The 27,952-nt window shown below is 44.8% G+C and overlaps 1 protein-coding gene across 1 annotated transcript; it reads left to right on the top strand.

Annotated features, from left to right (window-relative positions):
- The first annotated feature begins 3,845 nt into the window (after nt 1-3,845).
- Nucleotides 3,846-27,952, top strand: LOC148521956 (protein kinase C delta type-like). The gene is made up of 9 exons (XM_088474322.1): nt 3,846-4,239; nt 20,177-20,277; nt 21,128-21,298; nt 21,489-21,580; nt 22,415-22,477; nt 22,691-22,829; nt 23,271-23,543; nt 24,915-25,314; nt 27,879-27,952. Exons 1-8 carry the CDS (start codon nt 3,846-3,848, stop codon nt 25,191-25,193), a joined length of 1,512 nt encoding a protein of 503 aa, XP_088330448.1. The 3' UTR covers nt 25,194-25,314; nt 27,879-27,952.

The raw sequence follows: 27,952 nt of genomic DNA, 5'->3' as shown, positions 1-27,952 counted from the left end.
CCCGATTTTGGTCGGGAGCCTCCCGAAAATCAGGCAATCCTCCCGGTCCCCGGCGATGTGTCCGCACCCCCACAAAGCCAGCCAGTAACACCAATGACAGGGGTCCTTACCTTTCAGGGTGCTCCTCTACCAGCACCGTTTACACCTGGGCAACTGGTCTGCACACCTCCCCAGCCCGGGTCCGACATCCCCTCTGAGGCACAGTGAATGGAGAGTGGCTGTGGCGGGAGCAGCGTGTGATGGAGAGGGACTGGAGTGAGGCTGAGTAAGCCAGGAACACAGAGCGATGAGCGGGCGGCAGCTGCAGAAGGCGCACACAGAGGGAGGAGGAGCCACAAGCGCCAGGGCGATTCTGGGAGCTGTAGTGAAGAGAATCTGCCGGCGGCGATTGGTTGAGAAGACGACACCGGCTGTTATTGGTTTCTGCGGCACTGCGTAAACAGCGCGTCCTGCAGGTCCCGGGTGGCAAGATAATTTTGCCGGGCAGACCGCCCTTTATATAGAGCCTTGGGAGAACATGGTTTTATATATATATATATATATATATATATATATATGCATAAGTCTTGTAGCAAAGTGTAGTAAAGTGCTTTGTGAATAAAGGCCCTGATTCAGAGCTGAATGCTCTGAGCAGAACGCTTGCTCTGAATCAGGGCCGTCCTATTTAAATGTGGAGCGGCCTTATGGACGCTCGCATAGCTGTGGGTTACCACCCACAGCTTATGCGAGCGTCCATGATGATGGTCACGATGGTCAAGACCATCGCGACCATCGGGCTTGCGACGAGAACCTTGCGGTACGGTCTCGCTGCCGCAAGCCCAGGAGTGATTTTGGCTCTATCAGAGCCAAAGTCACTCTCACTGACATCATTACTGATGTCAGTGGGGCCGGACTAAGACGGTAGGCGTTCCCATGGGGGCGTGCTATCAGTCACCATCGACAGCACGCCCCCTTTGGTGCGAGACCCGGAGCGACGCATTTCTCGTCGCTCACCGGGTCTCGCGCATGCGCACGACGGAGCTCCCTCCGTCGTGCGCATGCGCATTCTCACAACATCGACCCGTTTGCGAGCGAACTTTGCTCACGAGCGGGTCTGAGTGACCCCCAAAGTGCAGCGTGTGCAGCGTGTGCAGCGTGTGCAAAGTGTGCTACTAAAGTGCTGAAATTGCCAATAATTTAACCGATTAAAATATCCCATCAAAATGGGGTAACCAGGTGGATAATAAAGTGCAATGTATCCACCTGGTAACCCATTAAAGGTTGATTAGAGGTTGTGATCATTGCTAGGCTGTGTTTTGGATTTTTGCTCATGTATAAATAAATTGCTATATATATCTTTATTGCACTCTGTTCATATCACTGGTATATCTTTTGGTATTTATGAAGCACTTTACCATCCCCAGTTTGATGGGGTAATTTTAAATGGTTAAATTATTGGTCTATTTCAGCACTTTAGTAGCACACTTTGCACACACTGCACTTTTTTCACAAAGCACTTTACTACACTTTGCTACAAGATTTATGCACATATATAGATGAACACTACTGCACTTCATTCTTGACCCAGTGGGTTATAAAACGCCATTATACATAAGACACTCTAGTCGCTTGAATCAGTTTCACTTATCAAACTCATTTCTGTGGCATAGACCCCGATGCTATTATTTATATTGGTACAGATGACGTTTTCAGAATACAGAGAAGAGTGGTCTTTTCTAATAAGTAGGTCTGCTCCTGAATTGGGCCGTTCCATACACAGTTTACACACACGCATATATATATATTATATATATATATATACACATATAACATATATATATACTGTATATATATACACACACACATACATATAAATATTCATACACAGACATATATACATATATACACACATACATGTACAGTATATATTACACACACACACACATATAGTTATATATATATACACACATATATATATATATATATTCAAACAGACATATATATATATATATATATACAAACATACATATGTGTATACACACACGTGTACAGTGTATTACACATACACACATATATATCTAAACACAAACATGCATATGCATTACACACACACACACATACCTTGCAGCAGCTGTGGGTTGTAGATGAAGACAGGTCCAGGCACCATGTCATTAGGCTCCTCTCCCTAGCAGGAAAGGAATCACATCATATTGGTCCAGGGCTTAATAATATGATACCCGCTCTCGCGTCTTACAGTTTTGGGTGCTCATAAGCACCACCCTGCGTGTACCACTGGTAACTGAAGGTCAAATGTTTATTAGTAATATAATAACTACTGTATAGGCTATTTACAAAATAAACTGTTGTCATCAATATTAGAGGAAAAAGACCCTTGGGATGAGAAATGACTGCCGGGTAACCCTTTGTTTTCAAGAGTTTTTCAGGTGCAGCCAGCAGAATAGTTCTAAAACTCTACCACCAACAACAACTATGGGCCATATTCAATATGGGGCGAAAAGTCTGTCATCGGCGATAATTTATCGCTGATGACGTAATTTCCGCCTGTTTCAATTATCCCAATATTAAATTTTAAAGACTTTTCTTTGTAAAAAAAATGGGTATATGTTTTCTCCATGTAATACATGGTGAAAAAAGTGCAGAATTGGGGTTTTGGGGTGCAGAATAAAAGAAAATAGCCTGCAGCCTTTTTAGTGTCCCCTAAAAGTCATCTGTGTCAAAAAACATTTTTAAAAAATCCTCAGGACACCCCAAAAAATTTACTTTCATTTTGGGGGTGAAAAAAAAAATATTGGGGAAAAAGTTTTAAACTACCAAAAATGAGTCAGGGGGGTTTCCCATGTATGCGGCTGGTAGCGGCAGGTGCATTTTCTAGAATGCAGCTGGTAGCGGCAGGTGCATTTTTTAAGAATTAAAAAAAATAACTTTAGGGACTTAAAAATAAGCTTGTACCCATTTTCATGTACCCCAAATTTGATAGGCATTGTTATTTTTACTCCCCAAAAAAAGCTAAGTGCTATTCTTCACTAGTTCTTCACAGGCGCATTTATGCACCTGCCACGGCTATGTAAAAACCCAGACTATCTTCAGCAGGCCAAATCGGGGGTACCCAAAGCGATTCCCCATGTCAGAACATCTTTTGGGGGGTGACAGCGTGATTTCCCCAAAAACAAACAGCACTTTTCGATACTTACCTTTCCACCGGGTCCAGTTTTCTGCGGATCCAAATTGAATACGGGGATAAGCGGGCACATGCCCAATACGTTATCCCTGCAAAAAACGGCGATGATGGCGAAAAGTCCAACCTCTGACTTTTCTCTTCAAATTGAATATGGCCCTAAAGAGGACACTGTGACTGTGCGTCATGCTGTTGCTGATACGTATTTCTACTTAAGCCTCTATAATTTATTCAATTTCTAGGTCTGAAAGGTTAAATTCCTTACTATACAAGCTAGCCTTCTATAGTTAGTCAGCATGAAACAGCATCCATGATAAAAGATACAAGCGATACACCATCTGCGTCAGTCCAGCAAGGAGATTTGTCAGTGATGCCACAGAGGCCCTCTTCCAAGCTCAAAAATGTATATGAATTAATGTTTTTTTTAATTACCCTGATTTGTAACTTCAAGCATTTGTCAACATCAATTGATTGTAATAGGAGAAGTAACAGTATCAGCTACAATGTAGCTACATGAGATGGGCATCATCTATGGTGATGGGCTGTCTGGTAAAGCATAGCTGGTGCCATCATCAGCTGCCATGCTGCTGTCACATGATCACCTGCTGCTGTTTACTTTCAAAACTCTGAGTGGCAGTTGGGAGTCAGAGACAGTTGGACTGTCGGCAGGATGGCGTCACATCTGGAGGAAGCCAGGAGCTCAGAGGATGAGGAGTTTTCTATCTACAAGAGAAGAAAGAAGATGATGGCTTTGAAGAAAAGAAAGATATCTGACAGTTTGGAGGAGTCTTGGGCGATCAAGAAGGCCAGAAAGAGGATTTCCACCGAGTCTCGCACGAAAGGAAGGAAGAAGTGCCTGCATGTGGAAAACAGCTCTGATGATGGGAGCCAGGAATTTTTTTCTATGGATTATACCAGCCAAAACAGTGATAAGAGGAGGAAGAGAGAGGATCAGATAGAAGAAATTGGCATAGACAGTGGAATGATTGCAGACAGGAAGAGAAGGAAAACATCTGGGGAGGTCATTCGCTTTGGTAACTCTAGAAGGAGACAGGAACGAGCAGGTATGGCCGTATCAATATATTAGACATGACAACCAGTAGACTTGGAATAATACAAACCTTACAAGAAAACAACAAAAACAATCTGGACAGTTTAGACCACTCCCATTATCCACAATTACCACACCCATTTCCTATGAGAATCACACATCCAACAAATTATGTACCTTTTGCCTGGTGGTAAATATGATAACCTTTATGAAGTAATTATTCAATATTATCTGAGGTAATCATTTATGGCCATCACATGCAGTATAACAATATTAGGATTTGCAGCTGAAATTATGAATATAATTAGAAATATGTGTTTAATTTGGCTAAAAGTCTTCTTTATCTGTTATTTTCCATCTCTTGGGTCTCTAACTGCTTGCTCAAGTTAGCATGGTCCAAGACTACATCTACTGCCCCTAAAGGGAATGTAATCATGGGTCCCACTTAGGGGTAAGGCCAACCACTAGTGAGGTGATATACTGCCATTAGTGGGGTTGTGGTAATTCCAACGAGAATTTGCTTAAGTGTAGTATATAAAGAAAAAGAGTTTCATATATTCTATGAAAAAGAACCACAGTAATGAAATGTGCCTAATCAATAAACAACCTTAATTTATATGGATTAACATATGCATTAATAAATACAAAAAATTTACTTTGCTGTTCAAGGGACTACCTAGGACTGTCTGTTATTAGTCTTTTTTTTACGTAGATAATGATCTCTGTTGCTTTTCCTAAAAATATCACAGTTGGGGCTTTATTCAGCAAACAAATTTCTACTAAGCAATGCGGATATGAATGTTACCACATTTTTCAGTACTATTCCCAATATACAGCAAAGTGTTACCAGAGAAGATAACGCAATTATCTTCTCCATTAATACCAGCTCGCACAGTATCACACTGTAGAGCGGAAGCCATTGCTCCCTACAGCTCTTTAACATTTTTGCAACTCATCAAGCATCAAAACATTAAATAAAGGTGTAGACGCTTATTTTATACAATGTCATCTCAGAATAGTGTCATATGAAGAAAAATCCTTCTTTCAGCCTGAAAACAACCAGGATAGAGGGATCTTGTACAATCAGTCCCTGTAGCTGTTCCCAGCAGTATAATGACACAGATTTGTAAAAAATGCATTTATATATATATATATATATATATATATATATATATATATATAGCTCATCCCTGAGCTTTTTCATATTGCGCCTCTTTATACACTCCTCTATAGAAACTCCAATTTGGAGATGGAGGAGCATGTTGGGAAGGTAAGCAGTATGTATTCAAGCCAGAGAAGCACTGGGAAGGCTACAACTGGCAGAAAAATGGGCGTGGTCACTTAAAAACGGGGCATGTCAACATGACACACCCCTTTATCGTAACTCTGACCATTCCTTTGCAAATGCACCTTAACCCCAGTAGTGCCCCTTATACAGTACCCCCAGTATACAATGTCCCCAGTTGTGGTCAATCTTATGCAGGCCCATAGTAGTGCCCCTTTTACAGTACCCCCAGTAGTGGTCCCCCTTAAGCAGCCCCCCATTAGTTCCGCTTATACAGTACCCCCAGTATGCAATGCCCCAGTAGTGGACCCCCTTATGCAGCCCCTTATTAGTTCCTCTTATTCAGTGCCCCCAGTAGTGGTCCCCCTTATGCAGGCCCCCAGCAGCGATCCCCCTATACAGGGCACCCTGTAGTGGTTCTCCCTAATTAGTGCCCCCAGTAGTGGTCCCCTAGTAGTAAGCCCCTTATATAGTGCCCCCAGTAGTAGTCCCCAGTAGAGGTTCACCCTCCCGATGCAGTGCCCCCAGTAGTAGCCCCCCAGTAATGGTGTCCCCAGTAGTAGCAGCTCCTCCCGAGCAATGGTGCCCCCAGTAGTAGTAGCTCCCCCCCAGTAATGGTGCTCCCAGTAGTAGTAGGTCCCCCCCAGTAATGGTGTCCCCAGTACTAGTAGCTCCCCCCCAGTAATGGTGTCCCCAGTAGTAGTAGTCCCCCCCAGTAATGGTGTCCCCAGTAGTAGTAGTAGCTCCCCCCCAGTAATGGTGTCCTCAGTAGTAGTAGCTCCCCCCCAGTAATGGTGTCCCCAGTAGTAGTGGCTCCCCCCCAGTAATGGTGTCCCCAGTAGTAGTAGCTCCCCCCCAGTAATGGTGCCCCCAGTAGCAGCTGCCCCCCCAGTAATGGTGTCCCCAGTAGTAGTAGTCCCCCACAGTAATGGTGTCCTCAGTAGTATTAGCTCCCCCCCAGTAATGGTGTCCCCAGTAGTAGTGGCTACCCCCCAGTAATGATGTCCCCAGTAGTAGTAGCCCCCCCCCAGTAATGGTGCCCCCACTAGTAGCTATCCCCCCAGTAATGGTGTCCAATGCAAAACTAATCCATATGCACTGTCCATATGCAGCCCTGCAGCACCTCCACTCCAGTCCCTCCACACTACAGAATCCTATCTATGACACTTATCTATGACACCTGACCTTCCCTGGCTGGCAGTCCCAACCAGTCCATAGCATCTGACAGTCACTGAATGGCAGCGCAGCAGCTGACTGAAACACGCACTAACTGTGAGATGCGGTAAGCAAAATCAATTAATTTAATTAGTTTTGCATTGGATTTACATGTAGAATATTATGGGATAATATTTAAAACAAAAACACTGTGCTGCTACTGCCAAATATATATAATATAAAAAAATGGGTATAAGCAGAGGGTGGCTTTAAAATGGTCTATCTATCTCATATCTATCTATCTATCTATCTCATATCTATCTATCTATCTATCTATCTATCTATCTATCTATCTATCTATCTATCTATCTATCTATCTATCTATCTATCTATCTCATACAGTCAGGTGCATAAATATTGGGACATTGACAGATTTTTCATATTTTGGCCTCTATTCACCACAATGGCTTTGAAATGAAACAAACAAGATGTGCTTTAACTGCAGACTTTCAGATTTAATTTGAGGGTAATTACATCCAAATCAGGTGAACGGTGTAGGAATTACAACGGTTTCTATATGTGCCTCCCACTTTTTAAGGGGCCAAAAGTAATGGGACAAACTAAACAATCCTAAATCTAACTTTTACTTTTTTATACTTTGTTGCAAATCCTTTGCAGGCAATTACAGCCTGAAGTCTGGAACGCATAGACATCACCAGATGCTGGGTTTCATCCCTGGTGATGCTCTGCCACCTCTACTGCAAATGTCTTCAGTTCCTGCTTGTTCTTGGGGCATTTTCGTTTCAGTTTTGTCTTTATCAAGTGAATTGTATGCTCAATCGGATTCAGGTCAGGGGACTGATTTGGCCATTGCATAACATTCCACTTTTTAGCCTTAAAAAACTCTTTGGTTGCTTTTGCAGTATGCTTTGGGTCATTGTCCATCTGCACTGTGAAGCGCCGTCCAATGAGTTCTGAAGCATTTGACTGAATATGAGCATATAATATTGCCCGAAACACTCAGAATTCATTCTGCTGCTTTTGTCAGCAGTCACATCATCAATAAATACAAGGGAACCAGTTCCATTGGCAGTCATACATGCCCACGCCATGATACTAACACCACCATGCTTCACTGATGAGGTGGTATGTTTTGGATCATGAGAAGTTCCTTTCCTTCTCCATACTCTTCTCTTCCCATCACTCTGGTACAAGTTGATCTTTGTCTCATCTGTCCATAGGATGTTGTTCCAGAACTGTAATGGCTTTTTTAGATGTTGTTTGGCAAACTCTAATCTGGTCTTCCTGTTTTTGAGGCTCACCAATGGTTTACATCTTGTGGTAAACCCTCTATATACACTCTTGTGAAGTCTTCTCTTGATTGTTGACTTTGACACATGTACACCTACCTCCTGGAGAGTGTTCTTGATTTGGCCAACTGTTGTGAAGGGGTTTTTCTTCACCAGGGAAATAATTCTTCTGTGATCCACTACAGTTGTTTTCCGTGGTCTTCCGGGTCTTTTGGTGTTGCTGAGCTCTCCGGTGTGTTCTTTCTTTTTAAGAATGTTCCAAACAGTTGATTTGGCCACACCTAATGTTTTTGCTATCTCTCTGATGGGTTTGTTTTGATTTTTCAGCCTAATGATGGCTTGCTTCACTGATAGTGACAGCTCTTTGGATCTCATATTGAGAGTCGACAGCAACTGATTCCAAATGCAAATGTCACACCTAGAATCAACTCCAGACCTTTTACCTGCTTAATTGTTAATGAAATAACGAGGGAATAGCCCACACCTGTCGATAAAATAGCTTTTGAGTTGATAGTCCCCATTACTTTTGGCCCCTTAAAAAGTGGGAGGCACATATAGAAGCTGTTGTAATTCCTACACTGTTCACCTGATTTGGATGTAATTACCCTCAAATTAAATCTGAAAGTCTGCAGTTAAAGCACATCTTGTTTGTTTCATTTCAAAGCCATTGTGGTGGTGAATAGAGGCCAAAATATGAAAATTCTGTCAATGTCCCAATATTTATGCACCTGACTGTATCTATCTGTCTCCTATATCTATCTATCTATCTATCTATCTATCTATCTATCTATCTATCTATCTATCTATCTATCTATCTGTCTATCGTGGGGTCCTGGGCAAGTTATAGATGATAATGTGGTTACTTCTACAACATATGACTTGCAGTAGTATGTGGCAATACAGGGGTGACAAAGGCTGATTGTCTCTGTAATATGTATGGGGGTATCTCTGTTCAGTGTATAGCTAATATATATATGGGGGTATCTCTGTTCAATGTATAGCTGTAACACGTGTTTTGGCAAATGCAGGGGAGATATGTGTGGGTGAGGGGGGTCGAGGGGGGCCCCCAGAGATATCAGTGTACCAGGCCGCAAGATTTCTGTTGGCGGCCCTGCCCATGGCTCAACTGAAGATATACCCTTAGTGACCTTCTGTAGCTTCTTTTCTGCTGTCATGTCCCCTCAATCTGTATATCCTCCCCCTCAACCTGATGGCCTTAGGTTATACTGTAGGTATGTGATTTATCCCTATGTTATTCATCTGCAGTCCTTTCACCTCTGCAGCTGCCTAGCACCACCTAGCCTTAAATTGCCCCACCAGCCATAATGCAATCACTATGAGGGGTATTCAATATGGGTGCGATAACATCGTTTTTGCGTTAATATTGCAATGATGAAGTCATTATCGCAGGTTTTACTTTTACACCCTATTCAATTTCAAAGACTTATCGCAGTTTTGACAAGTCTTTGATAAAAAACGGTGATAACTTTTCACCATTGAATAGGTGTCGAAAAAAAGTGCAGAATTGGGGTTTAGGGGTGCAGGCTTAAAAAAAATAGCCTGCACCCCTGAGATTGACATTTAAAAAAGAACTGTGTCAAAAAAAGTAAAAAAAAAAAAAAAAAACAGGGACACCCCAAAAAATGAATTTAAAAATTGGGTTGCAAAAAAAAAAAAAGGGAAACAATTGTTAAACAATAGGGAAATAGGTTCAGGGCTATTCTGCAAGTATGCGGCAGGTGTTTTCTAGAATAGATTTATAGCGGCAGGTGCACAAATGCAGAATTTAAAAAAAATTACTTTAGGGACACCAAAATTTGCTAGTACCCATTTTCATGTACCCCAAATTTGATGGGACCACTTAAAAAAATGAAAAAAAATAACGTAAGTGCTCTTCTGCATCACTTCTTCAATGTCTGGAAAAAAACTCCTGCTCCGGCTATTTAAATCCCCGACTTTCAACTAATGGCTAAAACGGGGGTACCCATAGTGTTCCCCCATGTTTTTACAACTTTAGGGGGGTCTTACAATTATTTTAAGGAAAAATTCGTAACTTTACGCAAATCCAACTTCGGAGTTTCCCGTTTTCGTTAATTTTATTTTGAATACGGGGATAAGCGGGAGCGCGCACCATACCTTCACGCAGAAAAAAACTCCGATATGAAATGTTAACTTTGCCAGGGAAGTTAACCTTTCATATTGAATACCCCTCTAAGAGGGGTATTCAATATGAAACGTTAACTTCACTGCCGAAGTTAACGTTTCATATCGGAGTTTTTTTCTGCGTTAAAGTATCGGGCGCACTCCCGCTTATCCCCGTATTCAATATAAAATTATCGAAAACGGGAACCTCCGAAGTTGGATTTGCATAAAGTTACGATTTTTTCCATAAAAAATTTGTAAGACCCCCCTAAAGTTGTAAAAACATGGGGGATCACTATGGGTACCCCCGTTTTAGCCTTTAAATGAAAGTCGGGGATTTAAATAGCCGCAGCAGGTGTTTTTTTCCCAACATTGAAGAAGTGTTGCAGAAGAGCACTTACGTTATTTTTTTCATTTTTTTAAGTGGTCCCATCAAATTTGGGGTACATGAAAATGGGTACTAGCATATTTTGATGTCCCTAAAGTAAGTTTATTAAAAATTCTGCATTTGTGCACCTGCCGCTACTTTGCGCAATGAATAAAACACCTGCCCCATACTTGGGGACCCCACCAGAAATAATTTCGTTAGTTTGGTAATTTTTTTACATAATTTTTTTTTTTTTACCCCCCCCCAAATTTTTTTTTTTTTGTAATGGTGTCCCGATTTTATGGGGACATTTTTTTTTAACATTTCCTTTTAAGGGGACATTCCCAAAACTACAGGCTATTTTTTATAAGCCTACACCCCCAAACCCCTATTCTGCATTTTTTTCACTTGCTATAGTGATTTGAAAAATTATTCCTGTTTTTTTAAAAATGCCACTTGACCCCATTTAAGGAAAAAAACGGGAATTTTCGGGAAATATGCCTGGGACCCCTAATGATGTCCAGACATGGGGGATCACTATGGGTAACCCCGTTTTTGCCTGCAAAAGAAAGTCGTGTTTTTAAATAGCTTTGCCAGGTGTTTTTTCCTGTCGCGGCTATTAGAAACCCCAACTTCCTTCAGTAGTTAAAAATGGGGGTACCCTAAGTGATCCCCCATATCTAGACATCATTAGGGGGGTCCCTAGAATATTTCCCGAAAATTCCCATTTTTGTTAACCTGTAAAAAAAATCTGTAAAAATTTAGAAAAAAAATGACATAATGTCCCCCTCCAATAGCTAAACCAGCCCCAGGCTAGCCAGCCAGTGGTGGTTTCTAAAAATACGGGGATCAAAATGTGTAGGGTTCCACCGTATTTAGAAACCAACACCAGACTGCAGGGACAAGTGCTGGTTTTAAATATAGGGGGCAAAAACGACGTGGGGTACCCCCTATATTTAAGACCAGCACCAGACCCAACCGACCCGGGTGCAATGCCACAGCCCGGAGACCCAAACACCGGGGCTCCAGGTCCAAAGCATTACACCCCAAGTCGGTCAGCGCAAGCCGGTGATCTCGGGGGAGTCGGGGACCCCCAAAAAAGGGTCCCCCCTCTCCCGAGCACCACAGGCTTACGCTGAAGCCTGGGGCTCATCCCCATACCCCTGGAGCGGTGGGTTTGGGGGTAATAGGGGGGCCAAATAATGTAAGACTATTGTACTTTACAGTGGAACTACAAGTGCCAGCATGCCTGCCATTTTGCACTTGTGGAACTACAAGTGCCAGCAGACATGCGGCACCTGTAATTTCACTGTAAAATAAATAGTTAAAAAAAGACAAAACACACACACCGTGATTAGTATAACTTTATTACATACACCTACCCATTCACACATACTTACCTATACCAGAAGTTTCTGTCCCCTTGTCCAGTAGATCCTTACAACTTGGCCCTGCAAGGAAGATTTCATACTCACCTACATCCAGCGCTGGTCTCCGTAGTAGTCCATGGGATTTAAAAAAAAATAAACGAGTTACCCGATCCACGCTACTAGCTATGTGTATGTGTGTTGTCACACATACACATAGCTCCCGAATGGCCACTGCCGGGACTTCACGGGGCATTGCAGTCCCATCAGCCAATCAGCGGCAGCGCTGACTGTAGCGCTGCCGCTGATAGGCTCCAGCTACTGACAGTTCCCACGTGGTCGAGTCACACCACGTGGGAACTGTCAGTTGCCGGAGCCAATCAGCGGGCGCTCTACAGTCAGCGCTGCCGCTGATTGGCTGACGGGACTGCAATGCCCCGTGAGGTGCCGGCAGTGGCCATTCGGGAGCCATGTGTATGTGTGACAACACACATACACATAGCTAGTAGCGTGGATCGGGTAACTCATTTATTTTTTTTTAAATCCCATGGACTACTACGGAGACCAGCGCTGGATGTAGGTGAGTATGAAATCTTCCTTGCAGGGCCAAGTTGTAAGGATCTACTGGACAAGGGGACAGAAACTTCTGGTATAGGTAAGTATGTGTGAATGGGTAGGTGTATGTAATAAACTTATACTAATCACGGTGTGTGTGTTTTGTCTTTTTTTAACTATTTATTTTACAGTGAAATTACAGGTGCCGCATGTCTGCTGGCACTTGTAGTTCCACAAGTGCAAAATGGCAGGCATGCTGGCACTTGTAGTTCCACTGTAAAGTACAATAGTTTTACATTATTTGGCCCCCCTATTACCCCCATACCCACCGCTCCAGGGGTATGGGGATGAGCCCCAGGCTTCAGCGTAAGCCTGTGGTGCTCGGGAGAGGGGGGACACTTTTTTGGGGGGTCCCAGACTCCCCCGCGATCACCGGCTTACGCTGACCGACTTGGGGTGTAATGCTTTGGACCTGGAGCCCCGGTGATTGGGTCTCCGGGCTGTGGCATTGCACCCCGGTCGGTTGGGTCTGGTGCTGGTCTTAAATATAGGGGGTACCCCACGTCGTTTTTGCCCCCTATATTTAAAACCAGCACTTGTCCCTGCAGTCTGGTGTTGGTTTCTAAATACGGTGGAACCCTACATTATTCTAGGGACCCCCCTAATGATGTGTAGACATGGGGGATCACTATGGGTACCCTCATTTTTAACTCCTAAAGGAAGTCGGGGTTTCTAATAGCCGCGGCAAGTGCATAAATGCGACTTTGAAGAAGGTGGTGCAGAAGAGCATTTAGAAATTTTTTTTGGGAAAAATAACTATGCCCAGCAAATTTGGGGTACTTGAAAATGGGGGTCAGCATATTTTAAAGTTGCTAAACATACTTGAAAAAATCGTGAAAAACCCACTTGCACAAGCAGCTGCAATGAAAAAAACACCTGGGGCATACTTGGGGACCCCCCAGAGTCAAGTTCACCTTATTTTTAACTTTGTTCCCCAACATTTTTTTTTTGGCCCCCAAATTCCAAGTGCTTTTTTTGGGCTGTCCCGATTTTTTTTTTTTTTTTTTTACACAGATCGTTTCAAGGGGTCATTCTGAAGGGTGCAGGCTATTTTTTTTAAGCCTGCACCCCTAAACCCCAATTCTGCACTTTTTTTCGACACCTATTCAATGGTGAAAACTTATCCCCGTTTTTTAACTTCGACTTTTCAAAAATGCGATGTCTCTGAAATTGAATACGGTGTAAAAGTAAAACCTGCGATAATGATGTCATACCTCCAATATTAACGCAAAAACGGACTTATCGCTCCCATATTGAATACCCCTGTATGTGTCCGAGGGAGGGGGTGATTAATCCTTCTAGATGGAAAATGCAGCATTTCCCTTTTATCATGCATTGTTAGGGGATATCGGGCATAGGGGACTAGATAATGATAACCACACCCAGTGCTGTTACATGGCTATGGAAATAGGATGCTTAATGTAAAGGGGCAGCAGGCATAATTACTATGAGAAAGAGATTGTGCTCTCCTGCATGGGCACCTTACAGCTGACTACAATAGGTATATGTTTACTACTGAAGAGTATGTGGTTTTATCCAGTTATTTACATATGGGGCAGGATTTAGTGCAGTAAATGGTTTGTCACAACTAAATCTCTGATATCTTGAATCATAGTTAACATGACCTATTCCATTAGATACAAAATGCTCTGCTCCTGGGGTCCCACCTAATGTATGATTGCAGTCACCTGTGCTGAACTAGGTAATTGATGAGACAGGTGTTTCAGCACTGGTGTCTGCAATCATAAATTAAGAGGGAAGTCCAGGAGCAGAGCATTTTATTCCTAATGGAATGGTCACTTTGGAGCATACTTACCGACTTTTCTGCAGGGGGCTTCGGGAGGGGGCTTCCAGGTCCGTCCAGCAGGGAGGGTGGGGGCGGTTTAGGTAGGCGGAGCGGGGGTGTGGCAACGCGATTGCATCATAGTGGCCCCAACCCCCACGCTTTAGAATGCTAATATTACTGGCATTATAAGGCAGGGGGCGGGGCTACGATGACGAGATTCAGCGCGAATCGTGTCATCGCACCCCCGGACTGCCCACTTTCGCGGGTTTGCGAGGTGCCGGAGGCCATTCCGGGGGACTTGCCTAGTCTTGCGGGGTGCCAGGAGCAGCACCCGATTATCGGGAGAGTTCCGGGAGAGTAGACAAGTATGCGTTGGAGGGTCTGAGTTAAGCTGTCAGTAACCCGGGTTATATGAATAAATAGCATAATACATTCTGTTTGCTGCATCTGTAAAACCATAATATTTTACCACCTTAAATAAACTGGTTAATTACAAGCATGATAACAGCTGACTGCATGCAGCTGGGTAATGATCATGTGTCTGGTTTTAAATGCAGAGTGCAATGCGAGTTGGCCATAATAGCTCCAGCATTGCATATATGGAACTAAGGGCCTGAAACAGCATGGATCGCAATTGCAACTGCATACGCATATCGGTCAATGGTGCATACTGCGCATGTGTATGCACCGCAGTGCGCATGTGAAGGTTAGCATTGCATTTACACACGCAGATAGAAAGCCATCGCAGAGTGAGTGATGGGATGTCAGTGTTTGGGGGGGGGTGACGAGGGAGTGGTAAGAGAAACCCAGGTGTGCCTGTCCGTTTGAACGCTATTACATGGGTGTGCATACATTAGCTACTGTGACGACATATGCAGCCTGAGTACTCACTGCATGCAACGGAACCTGCAATTCCTGAGACAGGAAAGATTCAGTATATAGGAAAGATTCCTGGACTGCACACCCTGAATATATATATAATATGCAGCTGTGGCTGCTCTTAACTATTTCTTTTACACTTCACTTTTCCTATTATGGCAGTGCCCTAGGGTGGCTTAGCTGGGCTAGTTTGGGGGTGTCCTGCACTCTGGATTTGACCCCTAGTATGTTAGGGACCTACCCTAAAGAGGTTACCTGGATGTGGAGGGTAGGCCCATAACCTTGGCCGTGATTATGCTAAAAACCTCTATCGATTGCAAAATTTGATAGGTCAGACCTGCTGTAATTCTGTGTGAGGGGCTGATGTTACTCATTGTTACCGATTTATACGCAGGACTGAGAGGTATTACGGATGTGAGAAAGCGGTAGTGGGCGTCTCTATGCTGGCTGAGTGGTTGCAAACATTAGCATATTTCGCAGCAGAACTGCATGCATTATCACAGCTACGATCACAATAGCGATCTATAATGAATCAGGCCCTAAATACAGATATCACCCACACGCTGAGTTGTATGCATCCTTGTGACTGGACTGCTACAATCTGTATGCTTGGCGTCATAGATGTCATTATTTTCAGTTCTCACTTGTGTCAGCCCTTTCCCTGGTGCAAGAGATCCTCCTGAATATACAGGTGTATTTACACATATGCACAATCCCTGCATAGCCCACAATTATGTGGAGATGCTCATAATAAGCTATATCTACTTGTTACTCATAGAGGAAACAATTCCATTGTAAGATGTTTCATTGTAGTTCCAGGGAGTATTTTAAATGTCAATACCCTTTAGCCACAACAAAATGGAGCACAGCATACAATCTGACCTCTACATTAATGAAATACATGGGGTATAACTGAATACTTTATAGCGTTTTTTATGTATTTAGGTCTGTTTACTGTAATATGCTCCAACTTGAGTTGCTGCAACTCCACATACTATTGCATGTTACCAGGGCCGGCTCGAGGAGGTGTCACGCCCTGTGTGGAGAGGGAATACGATGCCCCTCACCCTGCGCTCGGTGAAGTCGTGAGCGCCCAAAAAGGAGGCGTGGCTTAATTATCATAGACCATGCCCCCTAAGTGACACTAATTGGGGACGTGCCTGTATGGCACTTCTCCCATTTAACGTCAGGCCGGGGGCAAGCCCAGCACTCGTTCAGTAGCTGGGCTGCCCCCAGCCCTCTTCCTGCACTGAATTGTCCATTACTTTTCTATGGGGCCGGCACAGCTGCGGCGGTGGGAGTGTCCAACCTCCCGACCACCAGCGGGACCCTTCAGCCCGCGGGTTGAACAGCAGGGCAGTGCCCAAAAAACGGGACTGTCCCGCTGAAAATCGGGAAGATTGGCAGGGGTACGCCATCAATGGGGTGGCGCCCCTGTTTGACTGCAATGGTTGAACATGCCTCGTGCCAGCCCTGCATGTTGCTTTAGCCTTGACTTCTCATCTTGTGCTAATCCCTACTAACTACAATAGGTGCAAGGGGTACACCTGCTTTAGGACCCAGTGCTGAGGAGGGCTGATCTACCTTGTCAAAGTTATATGTGTTATATTTTTTACCATTGGGCAGTCTCGGACTGGAGCATGAAGGGCCCACCGGGGGAATGCAGTGATAGGGGCCCATATTTGGGGTTGTGGCCAGCCTCCACAGAGACTTGGCTAACCATCAAGAGTGCATGGTCTGGGTCCCTTGAATAATCTATATAGTAAATACTGCTAATGCATGCAAGATAATGTACAAGATTAATAACAGCAATGCATTGTAGAAAATACATCATAGTTCTGTGCAGTATAATTTAACATATGTATAATTAATAATTCAAGTGTACAGTCTGGAACCTGAGCACTAGAGAAGAAGGTAGGCCCTTGGGCAGTGGGGCCCACCAGGGGTTTCCCCTGTACCCCTGGAGGCCAGTAATACACTGCCATTGGGTGCTACATAGGGGCCTTCTCAAACTTTTGCTATGGGGTCTTCAAATACCTACCTGACCCCACCTAGAGTTTATATGACGAAGGCCCCTGGCAAAATAAGGGACTAGCACTCCTCCCTCACAGTTATAGTACATTATTCCTACACAATATAATGTATAAAGTGCAATATAGCCCACAGGGGACAATTGTGCCTTCACATTGCCATTAATAAATAACTAGGGATGTGCGCCGGACCATTTTTGCCGGATTTGGATTTGGATTTGGTTCTAATTCGTCGTCCGGCTTTGGATTTGGATTTGGATTTGCCAAACTGCGGTGACTGGCTTTGGATTTGGATTTGGATTTGGATTTTTTTACAAAAATTGACAAAAAAAGCTAAAATCACATAAATTGGTCTTTTTTTTCTTCCTAGAGTATTATTAACCTCAATAACATTAATTTCCAGTCAATTTAGACCATATCACAGCTTATAATATTGTTTTCAACATTATTGGCCAAAGGTTGCAGTGAGCTGACTGGTTACTAAGCGACAAAGCAGCGGCACAACGACACAGACACCACAGTATAAAGCACATCTATGACACATTGCCACACAGCAGTGGCAGAAATGAAAAGTAGTGCACCCACCCAGTGGGGTACGGCCAGCAGAGTCACAGTACTTGTTTACAAAGTGGGCTACGGCCCTAGGAGTCACAGTGCACAATCTTATTAGCATTACACCGCACATAGGGCCTGATTCACATTACACCATAAAGTAGTGTCTCTTATTTATGTTACGACACACAGTAGTGCCCCTTTTACACAATGCCCACAGTAGTGACCCTTTTACACAATGCCCACAGTAGCGGTGTCCCTTACACAATGTCCCCCAGCAGTGGTGCCCCCTATGCAGTCCCCTTAGTAGTACGGTCCACTATGCAGTGCCCCCAGTTGAATGCTCCCCAGTAGTATGCCCCCCATTAGCAGGCCCCCCCAGTAGTATGTCCCCCATTAGCAGGCCCCCCCAGTAGTATGCCCCCCATTAGCATGCCACCCAGTAGTATGCCCCCCCAGTAGTATGGCTCCCCCAGTAGTATGGCTCCCCCAGTAGCAGGCCCCCCCAGTAGTAGGCTGCTCCAGTAGTAGCCCCCCCTGTAGTATGGGCCCCCCCTGTAGTATGGCTCCCCCAGTAGTATGGCTCCCCCAGTAGCAGGCCCCCCCAGTAGTAGGCTGCTCCAGTAGTAGCCCCCCCTGTAGTATGGGCCCCCCCTGTAGTATGGCCCCCCCTGTAGTAGGCCCCCCCAGTAGTATGGCCCCCCCCAGTAGCAGGCCCCTCAGTAGTATGGCCCCCCCAGTAGCAGACCCCCCCCAGTAGTATAGCCCCCCCCAGTAGCAGGCCCCTCTGTAGTATGGCCCCCCAGTAGTATAGCCCTGCCCAGTAGCAGACCCCCCCCAGTAGTGCAGACCCCCCCAGTAGTATAGCCCCCCCCCCAGTAGCAGGCCCCTCTGTAGTATGGCCCCCCAATAGTGCAGATCCCCCCCAGTAGTATGGCCCCCCCAGTAGCAGACCCCCCCCCAGTAGTATAGCCCCCCCAGTAGCAGGCCCCTCTGTAGTATGGCCCCCCCAGTAGTATTGCCTCCCCCAGTAGCAGACCCCCCCCAGTAGTGCAGACCCCCCCCCAGTAGTATAGCCCCCCCAGTAGCAGGCCCCTCTGTAGTATGGCCCCCCCAGTAGTATAGGCCCCCCCAGTAGCAGACCCCCCCAGTAGTGCAGACCCCCCCCCCCCCAGTAGCGCCCCCGGACCTTTGACAAGTAAAAAAATAAAAAAAATAAAACTTACCTGTATCCCCGCTCCCGCGCCGTCCGCTCTGTCACACGCTGAGGAGGGAGCCGGAAGACGGAGCTCATGTGTGAGCTCCAGCCGGCTCCCTCCGTGCAGCAGCCAATGAGAGTCTGTGTGACTCTCATTGGCTGCTGTAACAAACACACAGCTGCCGCTGGCGGCTGTGTGTCTGTGTCTGTGTAGGGCAGAGTGCTATCACTGCGCTCTGCCCTACACGCGAGGAGACCTGATGTCGGATTCTCTAGTGAGAATCCGACATCAGGCGGCCGCCGTTCGGCCCCGAACGGGGATCCGAGTCAGGCGGTGAACACCCGAACAGGGTTCGGGTGGACTCGGATCCCCAATGTTCGGAGCGGTTCGGATTCCACAGAATCCGAACCGCTCATCTCTATAAATAACACATATTCTAGAGACAACCAGGGTTACAGAGAGTTTTCAGGCATGCAGTTGTATGGGGACACGGGAAGTTACACACTGCGCAGCAGCACAAGCGCATTGTCAGGACTTGGGGCAGTCAGCACAGAATACCGGCGGTGCGAGTGATCACGGTATACAGCGCTCACTGCTCAGTCATTTCACATCTCCCATTCTGAGACCAACATAATAAACATAACCACTGTTGATGCCATGTAGCCATCCCCAATAAATAAATATACCTTCCATCCTATAAAGCCCATAATAACATCAATATTTAATAAATATCCCTCATCCCCACCTTAAATGAATAGACATTGCCAAGATGCCACTATTATATTAATATCCCTCATCATTAAATGAACAGTTCCCATCCACTGCTAAATGATTACCCCACCACACAGCTGATCACTGGGGCCAACTCCGGGCTCTGCTCTGCATGTTAGAGTGGAGCAGGAGTCCGGTAACCGGAGGAGACCCTGGATAATGCCACCTCCAGGTGGCGTTATTATCACAGGGCCTCCCCAGGTATATTTTTCACAATTTATTTTTAGTAACTTGCACACAAAATCGCATTTCCCATTCCAATTATGGGAAATGCGATCTGATTACTAAAAATAAGTGATACGTAGGGGTTGGAGTAGAATTTTACGAATTGTACTCCAATTTCCCTGTAGTAACTTTAGGTGAAACTAAAATATTGTGAAAAGGGTGTGAAAACACCCTTTTTCACTTAATTTTAGTAAAACTAATGATAATAAATAGAGCCCTAACTCTGAATAGTAAATGTTACATTGTTCACTTTTTTATCCCTTTAAGGAGGAAGTGGTGTTCAGGAAGCTGCTCCTGGAGAAACAGTCTCTACATACATCAAGAGGCTGTCCTTCTGCCATCTACTGGGCCAGGGCACCTTTGGGAAGGTAAGTCATGTGACTGTGGTTACATAACTCAGGTAACAACTGTGTGACTCAGACATTGTAGTAAAGGAGGCATCATGAATATATTATCATTGTCACTCCATGTACGTCATTAAGCATCACCATAAAGCAGTGTGGCAGGGCCAGATTAAGGCTTGTGGGGGCCCCTTAAATTGCGGGGGCCCCTTCAAGCCACATGGAGCTTCCCCCCTTCCCCCTAAGCCTCCTGCCCTCCTACCCCCAAAGACTCTGCCGCTGACTTATCTGAGTGACGGCGTGCGGGCGTGACCTCCTCCCGGCAGAGCTGCTGCCTGGTCCTCCAATCGACGTCACGAACGTAATGTGTCACGTGGCGCCGGTGAGAAGAAGACTCGGGAGCCACTTTGAGCTGTATGCAGCGGCACTGTCACTGGACACCTGTTCTCGGCAGGGTCACACTGATCAAGTGTAGGGGCCCCTCCGTGTGTGGGGCCCAGGGACAACCACCCCGTCACCCCCCCCCCCCCTTAATCCGGCCCTGCAGTGGGGGCAGGACTTAATGGCACTATTACCCTCAGTCACATCATTAATCTGGGAATATTCTGGATTCTCATTCCAGGAAAGTAGCCGGGTAGGCCTTACTCCTGTGCTGGCTGACTGCATATTACTATTGTCATTTACAGAAATATCATCCACAGTCTACTCTGTTATAGAATCAAATAATATGTAAAAATTACATTTTTTTTTACTTTAATGACACTGGAAATACAATATACCGCTAACCTCTAAAGATATGGAGCTACCTGGATGCGTATGGAGGTAATAAAATGTAAGTAGAAATATGATTGTGTGTGTATGCCTCTATCACCTGTAGGTCCTGCTGGCTGAGGACTCTCTGACTGGTCAGCGATTGGCAGTGAAGGTCATCAGGAAGAGAAATCTGCTATTGAAGGACCCGGAGCTGGTGTTTGTGGAGCGCAGGGTGCTAGAGGTTGCGTCTGGTAGTGCCTTCCTCATCCATGGTCACCTTGCCTTCCAGACCACGGTACAGTGTATTTCTTAGACAAGGATCATTAGTTGGGATTCTTTATTTATATTTACACATCTAACATATACAGGATTCATCTCTTCTTGGGTAATAATGTTACTATGAGCCAGTTCGCTCACTTGGAGTTGTTGCCATGTTCTCCTAATAAAATGTATTATATGACTATTGTGTGTGTCCAATGAAACAGAACCATCTATTTCTGGGTCTGGAATACGCGAGTGGCGGGGACTTATACCAGTTCCTGCAGAGGAAAGGCCGCTTGGACATCACCAGCGCAACGTAAGCACCTCAAATACAACAGACATGTACTGAAATGAACTGTAACAGGGTGTGCAGAGATAGGGACAGTATAAGGGTTGTACACCTTTTGTAAATTCCCCTTAATATTTCCTACCCCTACACCTTTACCCAAAGCTGGGATGCTAGATGGCCCAGCAGCTAACATTACTGGGGTACCTTGTCCTTTTCAATAGAGCTTGTTTAAGATAATAATACTCAGTTTTGAGCTGCATTACATCTGCATTGAAATGAGTTAGACTTAAATAAAATGCAGACTTTAATGTACATGCCCCCATCCCATACACCTGGGCCATCCTCTCCAGAGAATGGCAAATGTTCAATGTAATCTTTTCATTAAGGTACGGTCTGATCACCTTAATTAAGTCTTTATGTGGAATGTGAGTATGGATAGAATAACATGCAGGGGCACAGAGAGAAGGGGGAGCAGATACTAATTACCGGGACCTGGACTTGTTTGAGGGGCTTGGCAGGGTGCCTGGGCCAGCTGTCGAGGGGGATAAACACCCCCCTTTGCAGGTGCACATAGTATTTTCCACTAATTTTTTTCAGGGGGATTTGACCACACCCCCTATATATCACCTGGTCCCACCATTGTCTTGATAGCCCTGCTAACATATGGCCTATTAGATCATGGAATGTCTTGCATATATGTCAATGTGCTGATCATGTGGGGGCATAGTTGTGAGAATGTGTCAGTGATAATAGGGTGTCATGTGACAGGGGCAGTGTTATGACATGAGGGGGTAAGTGGGAATATCAGGTTTTCTACCTTTCTCTAATGTCAACAAGTTACAGTCATTTCCTCTCTTTAAGGTTCTACGCAGCTGAGATCACATGTGGTGTACAACACCTGCACTCTAAGGGTGTCATCCATCGGTAATTATACTAATAATTCCAATTTCATACATAATCAGGTCACAGTGATGTGCACTTTCTTATTACGCTTAAAGTAAGAACTGAAATCACTGTAATCACTAGGTGGCGCTGTCTGCAAAATGTGACTCCTGTAATACTACTGGTAATTCATGTACAGTATATATTTCTCACTAGACAAAACAGTTCTCATTTATTATAAATCTTTCTTTTTAGAGACCTAAAGCCAGATAACATCCTGATGGCAGAGTCTGGTCATCTGAAAATTGCTGATTTCGGCCTGGCAATCGATAACATCTTTGGTGACCAGACAGCCACAGCATACGCTGGAACCCCTGGATATATGGCACCAGAGGTGAGGGGTATAATATATTATTACTATCAGCAGCATATGCTCCGGCTTACGCCTTGCAGATGTCACATACACTTATTACATTATTAATCAATGTTTTTTGCCATTTGTTTTGACTGCAAAATACAGTGTATACATCACTTTTAGGCATAAAATGTAAAAATCTTTTCTAAAACATAGAAAAAACTCTCCATATGGAGAAAAAAATGGTTACACCACACACAAATAAAACATTATGACCATTCCTAGTCACGGTTGTGACGTTTTTAGCCACTTTAAGCAATTTGCGGCAAAGACTCAGCTAATAGAATGCTGCCCAAAGTGTTACCTACTGACAGAGGTGGGATGATAATAGCAAAGAACTAGTGCCAATGAGACACAGACACATGCATATAGTAGATAATGATAGAGTAACAATGTGCTATAATATCTCTCTTATGGTAGATGCTGGCAGGAGAGGAGTACAACGCTGGAGTGGATTGGTATTCATTTGGTGTCATCATTAATGAAATGATTACCGGAACCCGTCGCTTCCATCCCAGACGGTTCCACGAGGCAGAAGCTGTGGCTAAAGACATCATTAAGCAGCTCCTGTGTAAAAATCCATCCAGGCGTTTGGGAGTCACCGGAAACATCCGCCAGCATCCTTTGTTCCAGCGTATGGATTGGGTCTCGCTGGAAGCCCTTAGACTCCCACCACCACATGTCCCTGACCCAGTAAGTATAGGAAAAAATGCAGTTTTGCACAATTAATGCATTTAAAGATAATAAGGGTCATTTACAAATATAATAAAAAGATGAAAGTCAACTATCATTTTATGATGAGAGGACATCGCTCAGCCTATCCACATGGTGATCACTGTGGCATTACCTGCTTTATTTAGCTAGTGAAATAAATGCAATCACATTGCACCCATATGTAGTAAGTGATTTCATATACATTATTATATTGAGTCCAGCCACTGCCAACATGGAACTCCGGAGAGCTAAGTATTGAACATGGGTGCAGGGTGTATGGTCAGGGTAGCTACTAGGGGGGCACGTGCCCTTGACGCTGGTCTTGGGGGCACTGAGAACAAGCTGTTGAGCGGGGGCCTAGGTACCTGGCTGTTAGTGTGGGTTTGGAGCCACACGCCAGGACTGGCAGGCAGCCGCCCGCTGCCCTGCAGAGACACAGAGCTGCAATCATTCTCTTGTAGCGCCAATTGAGAGCCAATCAGAACTCATGGGCCAGCTGCAAATCAGCAGCGGCTGCCAGTCTGCAAGTTCTGAATGGCCCGTGACCGGTATCGCATTAGAATGATGGTGGTGTTTGTCTCTCAAGGGCTGTGGACGGTTGCCTGCCAATGCAGGCATGTGGCCCCAAATCCTTAGCTGGAAAGCAAGCTTGCCAATGCGGCGTGCAGCTCCAAATTTTAGGGTGAGAGGCTTCAAATCCTGGGAACAAGGTGAGAGGCTTCGGGGAAGGAAGGGGGATATAAATGTGTAAGGTGCATTATGGTGGGTTAATGTGTAAAGGGTATTACTGTGGCATAATGTGTAAGAGGGCATTATTATGGCATAATGTGTAAGGGGCATTACTGTGGCATAATGTGTAAGGGGTATTAAGGTGGCTTAATGTTTAAGGGGCATTACTGTGGCATAATGTGTAAGGGGCATTAGTGTGACATAATGTGTTGTAAGGGACATTACTGTGGTATAATGTGTTGTTGGCGTTACTGTGTGGCGTAATGTAATACATGAAACAACACAATTTTTTCAGGAGTGCACATGCATTGCACGTAAAAAAATGTCTTCTTTGTTGTTTATTTGGGGGGGAGGGGCCAAATTACTGCCTTCCCGCGGGTGTGAAAAATCCTAGTTTTGGCCCTGGTATGGTTTGGGCGCCAGTAGACTTTGCAGCCTACAATATATGCACCGCACACCCCGCACCCTTTATAGAGAGGCAGAACCACACTACATTAGTCTGTGCTATCAGCGGATCCATAGATACATGTCACATCTTACTTTTTTCTAACACTTTTAGCTTTTATGAATTTGAAATCAGATTTGAGTACATGGATGTTTATTTGTCTCTTCTTCCTGTAGCCCACCATTGAACACAGCTCCAGAGGATGTAACATCGAGGAGATGGAAGCAGCAGAGGCTCAGATAACACCACTGAGCTCAATGGACCAGGAGCTGTTCAGAGGGTTCTCATATGTGGGCTCCAACTGGAGGACCATCCCCAGAACACCAGCCTTCCAACTGCATGGAGCGAGATGGCCTAACACCTGGAAGATGGTTATGGAACGAAGAGATGGTTTTAAGCTGATGGTTTTTGTATTCATGTTTATATTGTATGTGTATATTCTCTTTATAAGTTAAGAGTATAATTTTAACACATTTTCTTTTCTATTCTTCTGAGGTCACCTCTGAGGATGTGCTCTACAGATTATGCCACCACCTCCCAGCAGGAATAGTTTAGACTTCTCGCTGGATGAAGAAGGTAAATTCTAAGAGGGTGACTTATACATCTCAGGGCTCATGTCTGTCACTCAGCAAATCAGTTGATTGATGCTGGTGATAATATTGAACTTTGAGGTTTTATAGTCAGCTCCTCTATGAAAGTGTCTTAATTATTAGATTCATACACAGCCATGGTTGTTCATGAGATCTCTGTTGGCATTTTAATATAGAGTACCCCATACTTCAATCTCTGTAATTCAAAATCAGGCCCCATATCTCTGATGACATTATAATGTAAAATATTCCCCTCCTTACCAATCTCTGCAATAATGCTAAATGAGACCGTAGATCTCTAGCAGCACAATATAATATACATAATATAATACAGCATAATATAATTTAAATCTACCTTCTATATAATATAATATAAAATCAGATCTCTGAAGTAATTATGAGACTGAGCCAGCGCCGTTTCTAGAGAGGAGGGGGCCCGTGTGCAGTCTCCGACATAGGCCCCTTCCTCTCCGCCCGGCGGCCGGCAGTGCACTGAGCTGTGCGCGGCCAGCGCTGGAGGTATAGACTCTGGGCACTGCAGAGGCGGCCATTTTCCCTGTACTGCGCATGCGCAAACAACAGGAAAATGGCCACCGTGGTCGTTTTACAGCGCAGGACCCCCGCACTGATGTGCGACTCTGGAGAGGTACGTAATATTATGGGTGCAGGGTGTGCAGTGCGTTGCCCCCTTTGACCCAGGGGCCCATGTTCCCCGCACAGCCTGCACCCATTATAGATACGACCCTGGACTGAGGGCCTGATTCAGAGCTGGAATTTGTGGACGGTCGTTCAGAAAAAGGGGCTGGCTATTTAAATTGAGCGCTCGCTCTTTGCGGTCTGTTGACGCCTCTATGTCTGAGCGAGCGAACAAAACATGCGCTCGCTATTTTGTAAAGACGCCCCTTGGCCGCTCGCATCATACGTCATCTCCGCTATTTATTAGATTAATCGAGTACATCGAAAGGCGTATGAACTGCTCGCTATTCTTCTGGTAGCATTTTCCTACCGCAATCATGCGAGCAGTTCAGACTAAAAGACAACCAAGTGACGTGGTCGATGACGCTGCTTTGTAAATTATGCACACCCTTAAAATGCCCGTTTTGACCATTTGGCACACCTGCGTTCGGATCTCCACTCCCAGTTTTCAAGCACCTTCCCCTGTTACCACCCACAAATGCCTTATCATGTCACTCAAATTAGCAGGCATTCGCTATTTTGCGAGCAGACGATTTCCGACCGCACTGACTGGTTGGCGCATGCGCATTACAACCCATATGCATGCGCAGATGTGCGAACATCGCTCGGAGTGAACGAGCGCCCGCTTACGAGCGGCTCTGAATCAGGCCCTGAGCCCACTTCCAAAAGTTTATTGGTATAATTATTATGAAATTAGATCACATATCTGTAGGGTGAAACAATTAAATAACTTACCCCTCCTGTGGTGTCTTGCAGTCTGTCTGTGCACTGTACAGGCCATGTGACAGCAGCCTGCACTCTGATTAGTGGATAGTTTCAGACATTCACTAATTAAAGTATGGAGACCTCCAGCTACTCCATCTTGTGAATGACCAGCACCATCCACCAATCAGTTTGCTACTGTGTAAGAAGATCTCATACCCAGTTACTGTGCAGCCACACAATGTATGACTGAACTTGGGGAAGGGGATGGCCTATCCCATTTGGTAACGCGCCTGCTGTCTATGTGATATTAGGTAATGCAGGATAGGGAATATATTAACTCACATACTGATTAAATAAGTAAATGAACAATAACATCCTGTGCATCCCTTGTTTCATCATATAGGGGCCTATTCATCATCACTTAATTTCTATAAAAGCAGGGGAAAATGAACATTTTCACCTGCAATTGTAGAAATTAAGTTATCGGGCCATTCATCAAGAAGGTATCCGTGATATCTCCTGCTTACCTTCCTCTCGCTGAATGGGCCACTGTCCCCATACACTAGTATGGGGTCAGAATTAATCAAGCTCCGAAAATACAATATTTTCAAGGCTTGAGTGCAGGAGTATTCGCCATCTTTAGATGACAAGTGCTCTGGCTCCGGGCTCGCAACCTACTCCTTCCTATGGGAAGGAGTCCCGTATAGCGAAGAGGGTTCTTTCGGATCCCTCCACCCCTGTCCGACTCCTTCCTCTACACGACGGGGCTCTTGTGCGCATGCGTGACCTGTAGGTTACGCATGTGCACTTGTCTCACTGCTCTGAAAGGAACAGTGAAACAGTTCGGGGAGACAGCTGATTTTCGGATAAGCTGTCTCCACGCTTGCATCGAGTTAGAATGTTAATTATCGGGGTCGGAATCCCGATAATTACTATCATGAATAGTCACAATATGAGAGATCTAATGATGAGGGTGCTGGGTATAGAAATAAGACATATTGGCAGGAGATGACAATGCATGTTGGAGACCTTCTGCATCCATAGTGCAGGATCACACAGCAACAAACAGAATAAGATACTGTAGTGTGTGTGTTTTTTACCATAGAAAACACACATTAAAGTCTTACTTTTTTTTTTGTTATTACACAGCACTTCAGAACCATGATGAAGAAAAGAAGAACATGTTTATGTTTTTAGAATTTTTAAAACATGTTTATATTTTT

Source organism: Taudactylus pleione, unplaced genomic scaffold, assembly GCF_031769625.1.
Source record: "Taudactylus pleione unplaced genomic scaffold, aTauple2 ptg000154l, whole genome shotgun sequence".
Classification (NCBI taxonomy): domain Eukaryota; kingdom Metazoa; phylum Chordata; class Amphibia; order Anura; family Myobatrachidae; genus Taudactylus; species Taudactylus pleione.
Note: the sequence above shows the minus strand (reverse complement) of the source record. Positions and strands in the feature narration are given on the sequence as shown.